The following is a 12,157-nucleotide window of genomic DNA, read 5'->3' on the forward strand; positions in this document are numbered from 1 at the left end:
TAATGTCATTTAACATCTACTATTTCTGAAGAAATCTGTTTTCCCCAGTAAGAAAACTCTATTTGAAGCAAAGCCACAGATTTTGTAGAGGTTTGCTTGAACCAAGAATCAAGGTCTTCCATTTCTTCTCTATTTCCACATTTTAGACAGACAAAATCATCAGAAGGGGAAAGGTAAAAATTACTGATAAGAGCTGGAGAGATGGCTGTATTTAATAGTGCTCGATGCTCTTCCTAGAGGACCCAAGTTTGGTTCCTCATGTAGGGCAGCTTATAACCAGAGTAACTCCAGCTCCAGTTCTTGAAATCACAGGCACCTGCACACATAGCACACTACACACAGATGCACACACACACACACACACACACACACACACACACACACACCAAAATACTTATAATTTGTTAAATTAAAAAGCATTTTAGAGGGTTGGAAGAGGAAAGGGAGAGGGAAATTATATAATTATATATTCTTAGATATCTTGCATTAAATGCATATACAATATTAAATTCATTAAAAATCATGATAGGACAAATGGTTCTTTCATCTGACACTTCAAGATTAACAGTGAATTTTTCCTTTTTAACGATATGTAGTAGTGTCAAGTGGAAAGGTACTCAGAAATCGGTCACAAATAATAGGAGCAGTGATAGTCCGTGTAAAGGGAGGGTTGAACGGCAAGAACACTCTCCACAAGTGTTAAGTAATAATAGTATTAGTTGTAGGAAATAAAATAAATAAATGTTGAAAAATTTGGGCTATTTTAATAATAGTCACATACTTTTATCTCAAACAATGTAAGTGTTCAAATGTTCTTCCCCACTGGGTCAGAACCCTCTGTCTATGCCACCTCCTGTCTTCAAGTCCCCCTTTCACTCTTTATACTGCCCTTTTCTCCATACTAAACACGGGCGTATATAACCAAAGCTCTCCTACATAAGTGCTCTTTTTATAGTAATATGCACTTTTTACATAATATGCTCTTTTTACATAATAAACAGTATGTCTATAATAACACAGAATGCCTCTTTAAGAGGAGTCCAATGTCTATTTCAATACAAGAAATGGCTTTCCCAACTTTACTTTTCAGGGTTCAAGTGAAGAACAGCCTTTTCAACTGGAAAACACTATTTTTCATGGTCAGGATGGCACATTCACAGGCCACTTGAAACAGAAAGCATCTCTGGGCATGAGGAGCACCACTGAAAGTCTAGCTCATCACCCAGTATAGCCTGGTCTGAATATTAGTCCAAGTTTATGAAGAAAATATGTATAATTTCATGATGATGTGTCAGAAACTCATGAGTTCATCCAGAAGAAGGAAATATATTTTAGAGCAATTTGAATGTCATTGTGTTAAGCAGATCTCCAGGAAAGAAAAGTGAATTCCTGTCATGAAGAAAGAAGGAAGAAAAAATATAGAAAATAAGTTATTTTGAGACCCAAATTGATTGACTTGTATTTCATTTGGATTTAAGAAGAAAAAACAAAAATATATTTAAGGCACATTTTAAGATGTGTCTTCTTTCCAAATTAGACGGTGTCTATCTAAGTAGTTGAAAACCTACTGTGGGCACAGAAGCAGGTAGCCATTATGAGTTGACCCAGGAAGATTTCACACTTTAATATGATTAGGCAGCAAAACTTAATCTTCAGCCTAGCTATTCTTCTTGTGGCTGTATTTCAGGTAGTTTACCACCCTTTATCTTTTGCAGAACAATACCAAAGTTTGTGTTCCTTCATTCTGGGCCACTCTCAATCCTTTGCTATGATACAAATGTACAAGTCACCAAGAAATACAAAGGGAGGCTAAAATTCAAGCAGGAACCAGCAGTTACTGTTCGGTGGCATGCTGGAAATCCACCAAATTAATGCAAGAACTCAAACTCAAGATTGTCATGAAGTCTAAGCTGAAGGAAAGGTAATAAGCATCTAATTCAAGTCCACTTCTTTATACAAATATAAAGCTAAAATTTATCCTTATGAAATAGTTTGGCCAAGGTATACAGTGTTAAAGCAGGACTGGATGTTGATCATAAAGAAAAACTTCATCTTGTCATTTTTCTGAAACACTATCCATTTTCTACCTTTAAAAAGTACTAGTTTAGGACATGAAAATATAGGTCATGATATAAAGAGTTTGTTTTGGCACCAGTGATGGCCTGAGTCTAAATATAAGTTACTCTATCAAACACACACACACACACACACACACAAACACACACACACACAAACAAACACACACACACACACACACACAGCAGTTCTGAAAAACATGTCTGCACTTATAACTCATGGGTCAATATAGTCTTCCTTCATTTAATAATATCTAATTGAATATTTGCTATTGGAATGAAAATGGTGTTTAGTTCAGGTTTTAAGCACACAGCATAACCTCTCAGGATCTGCCCATCTCCAGCCCCCTCTACTCTGGGTTTACAGGCATTTGTTACCATATCCACATTTTATGTAGGTGATGTAGACTTGAACTCTGGTCTATAGCTAGTACTCTTACCCCTGAGCCTTCTCCCAGCTTCAAATCCTATCCAAATTTATAACAAATACACAATATTTGTAGAGACTCCATATATCAGTAAGTTGTATCTCACATGATTATAAGAGCTACATTTTCTAAGAGAATAATATGTTTGCATATTATTTATATAGATTTTCTTTCTATCCAATTATGAAACTTCACAAAAATGACAAAGAAAAAATTAAAATAAGAAATCAATTATTCCTTTTTCACTATGTTTTCAATTCAGAAAACAGGATCTCTTATACAAATCTGTTTTGTGCATAAAAATCTGCTGAGGTTACTGCTAGCTGCCAAATATCCAAACATCCATATCATATCATGCTTCTTCATAGAGAAAAGTTGCTCTCAAACAAAACACACCTAAGATAAAATTCACACGTGACAGCAAGCTCAGTGATGGAGCTGGCCCCATTCCCAGCCCAATGAGAGTCCAGGTTGGCCTAAGCCAATTACACTGTTATCATTCCTATCACTAGTGATTCATTTAGACATAGGCACGGGAAATAAGGCTTACTAAGAACTCCACAGGGAGTCTTCTGGGAAAGGCTTCTTTACACTTTGAAGAGACATAAAGGCTGAAGCAGTTTCTTCTTCCATTGAATCTTGTTTTGTCTACATGTCTTGCCTGTGAGCAACACCAGTGCAAAATGCCAACCCCGATGAGGGGGAGGACCTGGATTTCTAATAATGCCTTTGAATGTCTGAATCAACTAGTTTTATAACTGTCATTCTTTGCACTGCCTTATTATGTGCATGAGATAAGGAATTATTAATTTAGCTGGAAACAATCCAAAATGCTGAAGATTGGAATTGGCTCTAAAATACATATATGTCTGGTGTAGATCTCTGGGATATGACAAGCCCAAATAATAGGTACTGCTAACCTTAGGAATGAACACTCCTTGAAACGACCACTGAAGGCTAGAAAATGGTTTCACAAAGTTCATGCCTAGCCTTGCTCTCAGAGCACTGGCTAAACAAGTCCTGGGTGAAAGGTCAGAAGGGAGTCACATATTAGGCTGAGCACACACCAGGGAGTCATGTTGGACATGGTCAGAGAATGTAGGAATGTGGTGGGAAAGTTTGTCATCTGGTCCTGCATTCATTGCCTCTTCTGAGACCCACAGCTACACGGCATCCTAAAGTATCCCACCGAAGATTAGGTTCCAGTCTGAGGAATGTACCATAAAAAGATGCTTGCCACTCTCTGTCCAAGCCATCACACGCCCCCGATGTGCTTGTTTCCCTTTCACTCACTTGGCTAGGAAATGACCTCAGGAATGACCTTGAATGTCACTGGTTGAAGTTAATGAACCCAGAACAATACCCCTGTCTTCTCCCTTCCCCTGCCAACCAGGAATATCCATAATGAATATTAACTTTGAGCACCATATAAATTTTTGTTTTGTATCTGATGAGATATGGAGGTTTGCTATAGTTGCTACTATTATAAGATCAGCTCGGCAGACTTGCAGAGTTCCAATGAGGGTTACCCTGAATGCATGTGTTAATGCAATCCAGGTTTACAAATAATAAAAGTGAGGGTCTGAGAGTCGACCATCTAACTCACTCAACAGCCCCGAAATTAACTCTGGAAATATTCCATATCCCCCTGAAGCCCTTTCTACAAAAGAACCACCAAATAAATTCTAATTGGTTCAGAGTCTTGAAAACTGATTTTGACCAACACACTAAGAAATGAAGGCTGTGTCAATTCAACATTATCGATTATTCGTTATTGTGCTGTTCCCTATACATCCCTATATACAGCTGCCCTTAGCTTTCAGTTAAGCTTTTTAAAGTCATATTTGCAAGAATTGTCTGATGGGGATGTCTTCTGTACATATGTTTCTCTTACTGGTTAATGAATAAAGCATTGTTTGGCTAGAGCCCAGGCAGGAAGGATAGGCAGGGCTACCCGATAAGGAGAATTCTGGGAAGTGTAAGCAGAAACCAGTGGACATGTGAGCCTGGGAAGAGAGAACTCGAGTCAGGCATTCTCTGGTAAGATAAGACCATGTAGAAATACATAGATTAGTACTTATGGGTTAATAATTAAGACAGAGCTAGCCAATAAGAAGCCCAAGCCACTGGCCAACAGTTTCATAATAATTAATATAGCATCTGTGTTGCTCTCAAGGGGGGCAGGACCCTCCCAGGACAAAGAACTTCCCTTTACAATTATCATGTGGTTGATATCCACTGAAGTCTTGGTGAAGATTAGCATTCTATAGGTTGATTATTTCTAATTTTCCTCCTTCTTACCATATAATTTGTCTTTCTAATGAATTTCTGGTAGTATTTAAATTAGGTTCTCACAAGTATCAAAACTAGCAGAAACTAGTCCCGTCCTTCTTCATTTTAACATTTTTTCTAACAATTGATACATTTTATCAGTGTAAATGCTTTTGTGTTATTTTAAACTGTATTAGTTTAATGTAGTAACAAAGGACATGTGTGTAGAAAATGTATATACATCCATCCATCTCTGTCTCTGAGAGGGGGTAAAATGAGTGGCAAATCAACAAGCTAACAGCCAAACATTTGTTTCTGATATAATTCTCAATACAACAAAATCAAAATCAAAATACTCAAGACTTCTAGAAAAGGTGGCTAAGTCTAGAACCAGTCATGGAAAGATACAAGATGAGCCTGGAACATCTTGTAAGATTATAAAGTAATGAATGCTTTTTTGAGTGAATGCTTTTTAAAAAGAGAAACATGGCATCCTATAACAATGGGGTATGTTGAAAGGAAACAGGGGTGTCCTGAAAGTGTGGTCAAGGGCTAAATTGAAAATAATTTTAGCAATAATTATAAAGCAAAGTATACATGTTCATATCAAGGTAAATGAAATCTAAATCAAACAATCGTGTGAAATAGAGCAGCATCCTGCATAGAAGAAATTCGAATGATTTGTAGGCCCAACTCCGAGGAGGAAAAAGGTAGTTCTAGCTCTCCACACCTCTACAGTAGCTGCAGGTAGAAATTTCCCTCTCAAAAATATAGAATGGACTATGGTTAATTTCACAATGAAGAAAGCTAGTAAACATGACCCCAGGCAAGCAGTTGGTCTCGCATTAAGAGTCACATTTATAGAACACAACCTTGATGTGATACAAACGCAGAACTTTACCACTGTGCTTGTCCTTCATTAAACTGCATCTTTCATGAGAGAAATATCCCATAGGTTCCCATAAGAGAAAAAAATCTAAAAAGACCCCATGAATTCTCCTCAAAAGTTTCAAGTAGATCAATCAAAAGCAAGGACTGTATGAGGCACTGTCCCAACTAATAGTTATGAAAGGAAACACAACGACTAAATATTATGTGAATTTGTAGGTGGAATCCTGGGAGGGAAATAAAGATGATTTAGAAACTGAAGTAATAACTGTCTTGAATACAGTGTACTAACATAATCATAATGGAAGACACTGGATGATATTAAAAGTCAAATTCTTATACTTTCTAAAATTATCTACAATCTAAAGTGTCTAAAATTAAGCCATATGTATTTTTGTCACCATCAGTCTCATCATCATCAAATTATAAATAGGGACATATTAATGCCACCTTTATCTCATATATGCCTTTATCTTTGCAGGTGACTTCATACTGTATAGAGTTTTCACTTAACAGTGAATTAATGTATTTCCATGTATTATGATTCTACATGATATGTATTTGTAACAGTCATTCATTTTAGCAAGCTATTATACTTAATTTTAGTCAATTACATGCTGTAATTTTTTTCCCAAAAAAGTCATAATGAATCTTTTAGGCAAGGAAATGAAGGAAGTGCAAAGAGAAAGCTAGGACAGAATAATTATGTATTGTGTATTGTAAGAAATGAGGTGGATGTCTACTGTTGGTACCAGGAGGAATATGATACACTGAGAGAGAAAATACCCAGATATCAGTTCCAGCTTCAGTAATAACTCTGGGTGTAACCTCGAAATCCACTGATCTCCCTCTGTCTACGGTCCTTGTTCACAAAATGAATAGGTAACTCATTCAACAAAGTCCATTCCCAAACTTTACTGTTGTTGTTGTTGTTTTTTTTTTTTTTGTAAGACAGTCTCTTAGAAAATTGCATGCAAAGAATATGACTAAGTATCTTTAATATAATAAAGAGACAGAAGAAAATCATTAAAGATTTATTTATTTTATGTGTACATGAGTGTTTTTCCTGCCGCATGCATGCCTGTTGCCTATGGAGGTCAGAAGAGGACGTTGGTTTCCTGGACATGGAGTTACTGATGGTTGTGAGTCCCCAGATCAGTGCTGAGAACTGAACTCAGGTCCTCTGCAATAATATGTGCTCTTAATTGCTATGCCATCTCCCCAACCCTGAGATAAATACCTTTCCTTTTTGCTGCACAGCCAAATGTTTTGGATCATGTAACACTAATGGAACACATTATTAGTGGTATTAAAATCTGATAGTTGGAAACAAAAAAAGTAAGTCTACCTTTTGAGGGAGAGAGGAGTATTGCAAAGACACTGAATTCAGATGAACACAAAGAGTGGCACTCTTAACAATAGAATGACCTTCCAGGAAAATTGCAAAGGCCTTAGATGTGCAGAAGCTTGTAGCTTGGGCTGTCTGGTGAAACACCAAGATTATTACAGAAACTATTACTCAACAAATCACCAGGATCATCTTCAGTTTTATAAGGCTGAAATTTTTCTACAATCTTATTTACACAGTCCTATAAATTCAGGTCCTTAAATGTTATCTTTTCTCCTAAACCAGGCCGATTTATTGGCTGCCTTCGCTGAGGGATCATTTCTAATAAAGAAAACTAAATATATAAAGTATCTGTTTGGAGAATGAGCACATTAGCTTGCTTGTGTGCTGAGATATGCGCCCCTCTAAGCGTCTGATGGAAAAATGGGTTCCTGGTTGTTACTAAGAAAGTGAGCAAAGGGGATCGATCCATTGGGATCCATTATGGACATCATTCCAAACTGGGAAAATCAGCTCACGATCGAACTGCACAACTTGTTCTCAGGATTTTTCCACCTTGCTTGTTTGGGTTTTCTTTGTTTGTTTGTTTAGCTTTTTTCCCCCACTAAAGGAACTTATGAATACCCCAGCAGGTTTAAAATTCCACACACGTTTGAAATTGATCTGGTCTGCTGGTGGTTCCTGGCCTTCATGCTTAGGATCACTGAGGGCAGCATCGTGCAAGCTTCCTTTCTTTATGATGGGGACTTAGTGTTTTCTGCAAGATCTGCAGGGTGTTGCCCCCTGTCCGCCTAGCTCTCTTTCTTTGGGCGAAACTGCCAGCTGTGTCTCTGAAAGTTCTGCTTCTGAAATTAGGCTGACAGAAGAAAATTATCCTAAACTAAAAGTCCTGGAAGTGGCTGTGATAAGGCAAAGAGGGGTTGGGGGAGAGGCCAGTACTAAAAAACTTTAGGTCCTGAACCCTCAAGCTTACAGAACGTGAGTGTAATACTTAGGGAGAAGCCACACACACACTCACGCGCGCGCGCCCACACACACACACACACACACACACACACACACACACCACACACACACACACACACACACACACACACACACTTCTATTGGTAAATGCCTCCTCCCTAACCTCCATACTGATGATAAAGATATCTAGAGCCCAGAGCACTGGCATAGATGGGGTCTCTGGCAGGCCTGTGCTCAGGGCTTGTGGCAAGGCAGCCTGGAAAGTGTTGCAAGGAAAGCCCTTGCATGTTGTGTGGAATGTTAAAAATGCAGCATCATCCTCTCTGCTCCCTTTTCTTTGGACAAAAGGCAGAATTCGAGGGCACAGGGCGCCAAGAGGAGCTTGCAATCTGCCCTCTGGAGGAGGCGTGGAGCCCCTCCCTCCTAGGTTCTGATGGCCCCTGCTTCCTCGGGCCAGCAGCTCCTTCACCCTTTGCCTCTTCCATTCACTCCAGTCGAGAAGAGAAGGAAAACAAAACTCTAAAAATAACTGGCAGCATCTTAAAAAGAGAAACGCTTCGCTGCCACCACCACCCCCCTCTTCTACTCCCGCCCTTCCTCCGCGCCCCGGGGCACATGTCTGCTTCTTACAACACCGCGAGGCACATGGTCCCAGTTAGACACCGAACCCCATCGGGACAGAAAGGAAATCCACATCAGTGGGACGCTCCGCACGGAACCGCCACCTCCAGCGAGGGAGGCCGGGGGGACTGCAGCAGCGACATGAAGAAGGGCTAGAACGAGGGGACGCGGCTCATGCGGTGAGAGGCAGCGCGCGCGCGCTGGCCAGGGCGCGGGGAGGCCGGGACACCGGGTGGGTCCCGCCAGCCCCCGCAGCGCCCGCCGTCCGGTCCCCCCCGCGCGCTCCCGAGACTTGAGACTTGCCGGCCTTGCTGCAACTTGCTGCAGTGTTTGAAAGAGTAGTAAGAGCGCATGGAGGTGGGGCCGGGGGAAGACCGGGCGGAGCGGTTGCGGGGTGTGCGCGGGGAGGGGGCGGGGAGGAGGCGGAGGTGGGGAAGAGAGGGGGGGAGGCAGATCCCTGGGGGAAATGGGATGGGGGAGAGAGGGGTAGCCCCAGCGCTTACACATGTCACATGTGCTTTTTAAGACGGCCGGGAGCGCCTGCGAGCTGGATCTGGTGGAGGATGCTGCGGCAGGTGCTTCGCAGAGGGCTCCAGTCATTCTGCCACAGGCTGGGTTTGTGCGTGAGCCGGCACCCGGTCTTTTTCCTCACCGTGCCGGCAGTCCTGACCATCACCTTCGGCCTCAGCGCGCTCAACCGCTTCCAGACCGAGGGCGACCTGGAGCGCCTGGTTGCTCCCAGCCACAGCCTGGCCAAGATCGAGCGCAGCCTAGCCAGCAGCCTTTTCCCCCTGGACCAGTCCAAAAGCCAGCTCTATTCGGACTTACACACCCCTGGGAGGTATGGCAGGGTAATCCTCCTCTCCTCACCCGGGGACAATATTTTGCTCCAGGCTGAGGGGATCCTGCAGACCCACCGAGCCGTGCTGGAAATGAAGGTGAACCACAAGGGCTATAATTATACTTTTTCCCATCTGTGTGTATTGAGAAATCAGGATAAGAAATGCGTGCTGGATGATATTATTTCAGTACTAGAGGATCTCAGGCAGGCTGCCGTCTCCAATAAGACAACAGCCAGGGTGCAAGTAAGGTATCCCAACACTAAATTAAAGGTATGCTCCTCCTGCATGCTTCTGCACTTAAAGAGGCGGCACTTCATGTCTTGCCCTAAACAAGCAAAGAAAATGCAGAGGTCTCATCCTTAAGGCTCAGAAGCGATGGCTTCTTTCGTTTCTGGAGGGGTGGCGGGGAAATGATGGGCAACTGAGCAAAGAAAATGTGCGATGCACGGTACAACTAGATAAGAAATTCAAAGCCAAATCAAACACCAAAAAAAAAAAAAGATAAAAGAAAGAAAAAGAAAAAAGAAAAGACAAAGAAAAAAAGTTTTTTGAGACCCTGCAGTTACATCTTTGTTCGGGGTTAATAAATCCGTGGATGGAAGGGGGAGGGGGTGTCCTGAACAATTGGGGGATTTGTTTTCATAATGGGGCTCAATGTATTTCTTATTACTGATTACACATTCACCTGGTATCATATCCACCTTTTTGCATCTTCAGCCTGGCTTGATTTTTTTTTTTTTTTACAGGGGTGGTCATGGAATTTTGCTGCCCTGTGGTTATGTCTGTGGGTTATGAATGTGGCAGGGATTCCAGGAATGTGTGTGTGTGTGTGTGTGTGTGTGTGTGTGTGTGTGTGTGTGTGTGTGTGTGTGTGTGTGTTTGCATAGCAGAAGAAGTAAGGATTTTCTATGAATCAGAGCAGGGATGTGTGCTCAACTGATGTCTTAGTTTGCTCAGTATGCCCTTCCAATCCCTTAAAGTATCCCAGACCCAAAGAAGATTGATTATAGCTGTCACATAACAAAAGTAAAGAAAAAAGTTCACAATCAGCAGAAAGTACACAGCATTTCAACATTAAATTGCTATACACTTTGGACTCTGGAGTCAAATATTGACACTCAGTGAGATCCCTAAACTCATTGTACACTGTCAGGACTGAGATGCTGCAGCCAATGAGGCATGCAGTCTGCAGGTGACTGAAGTCTCAGGGACAAATGTGACTTCTAAAAGACTCACTGCACCATTGGTGTGCTTGACCCTATTCATGCTCAGGAGCTATGCCTCCAAGAACTCCCAAGATAGGTGTTTCCCTCGAAGAAAATGATATATGTGGGGCTGTGTGTGTGTGTGTGTGTGTGTGTGTGTGTGTGTGTGTGTGTGTGTGTGTGTGCACCTATGGAGATAATGGAACTAGAAAGACCACTACAGAATATCACAATGATCATTTATTTATTTGATAGAGTCACCAGTATATAAAATGCATATAACTTCCTCAGGACTTTTAAGAGAAAATGCTTGTCTCCTGAATTAAGCAACAATTTAGTACAGTTAGGAACTGAGGAATACCTTGCCTTGCCTCCTTTGAGTGTGGTACTTTGTCTACAGGGATCCAGAGGCTGACCCTGTCTCAGTTTTACCAAACTGAGCAGCCCCTGAGGTCTAAGGACAGCAGAAAGATGAGTCATTAGCTTACACTAGGCGAAGGGTTTGCCTGCTTTGTGCTAATGATGGAGCATGATGGAGATTGGTTGGGCAGCATGCTTTTCATTTCCCCACTCCTTCACCATCACCATCACCATCACTGCTTGCTAAGGAAAGGATGTGGTGGAGAGGTAGTCTTTCTCACCTGTAGTCCTAACCCAGTACTTTTTGGTGTCAATCGTGTAAAGAAAGATTTGAGCTGTATCATAGTCATACTTCAGTTTGTTTTCCCTATGGAGTCAAGTTTGCAGGTCATTAATATGTCTAATTAGTAGGGTCTCAACAGCCTTTATTCAGCAGTACTCTCCAAGTGGAAGAGCCTCATCCAGTCAGTGACCGTGTACATTTTGTTTGTGTGGCAATATCAACCTAACATTTGCAATACCTATCTCTGTGATATTCTTTTATTCTCCTAATGGTTATTAGTTGTGGCAGTATGATTTGCTGTGCAGTCTTTTAGACAAGTGAGATTGCATTCTGGCAAGATAAATGTTCTTAGTTTCAGTGAGTTTCAAGGTAGTAGATGTCAGCATTTTCATCCACCATGGCAAGAGTAACTTGCAAACACACACTCTACAATTGTGTGCACTCTTGAGCCAACACCATGCTTTCTACCTACACTTTATGACTGACTGACTGACTGACTGACTGGATGGTTGATGGACAGATAGGCATGACCTATAAGTAATTATAAAGAAAAGTTGTAACTCATTACAAGTTCATTGAGTAATAGGATTAGTCTGTTACCCATAAAAGGGACAGAACTGTCACATAGGGACCAGTGTTCTTATTTAGCTGTATTCCATCATTCATCTTTCCTCAACTGTGCTGATTTGAGTCTATGTTTATGGCTTCAATGGGCCTGGGGCTTGTCTTTAAGCTATCTTGGGGTAAATGAGCCTTTTGAGGTATTTCAAGAATACAAACCCTCTTAAGGCTAGACATAATCTCACAGGCGCTCATGCAGCATAACCCACAATTCTGTGGGGACCACAGAAACCTAGAATTCTGCCACAG

General features: G+C 41.3%; 1 protein-coding gene across 2 annotated transcripts in view; it reads left to right on the top strand.

Annotated features, from left to right (window-relative positions):
• The first annotated feature begins 9,109 nt into the window (after positions 1 to 9,109).
• Ptchd4 (patched domain containing 4) overlaps positions 9,110 to 12,157 on the top strand; it is a 178,055-nt gene continuing 175,007 nt past the window's right edge. The window contains exon 1 of one of the 2 annotated variants that reach the window (XM_035452899.1): positions 9,110 to 9,709. In XM_035452899.1, the coding sequence (XP_035308790.1) occupies positions 9,110 to 9,709 (600 nt within the window). The remainder of the gene's footprint in view (positions 9,710 to 12,157) is intronic. The other variant, XM_027387472.2, reaches the window with a different exon arrangement.

Source organism: Cricetulus griseus, assembly GCF_003668045.3.
Source record: "Cricetulus griseus strain 17A/GY chromosome 1 unlocalized genomic scaffold, alternate assembly CriGri-PICRH-1.0 chr1_1, whole genome shotgun sequence".
Lineage (NCBI taxonomy): Eukaryota > Metazoa > Chordata > Mammalia > Rodentia > Cricetidae > Cricetulus > Cricetulus griseus.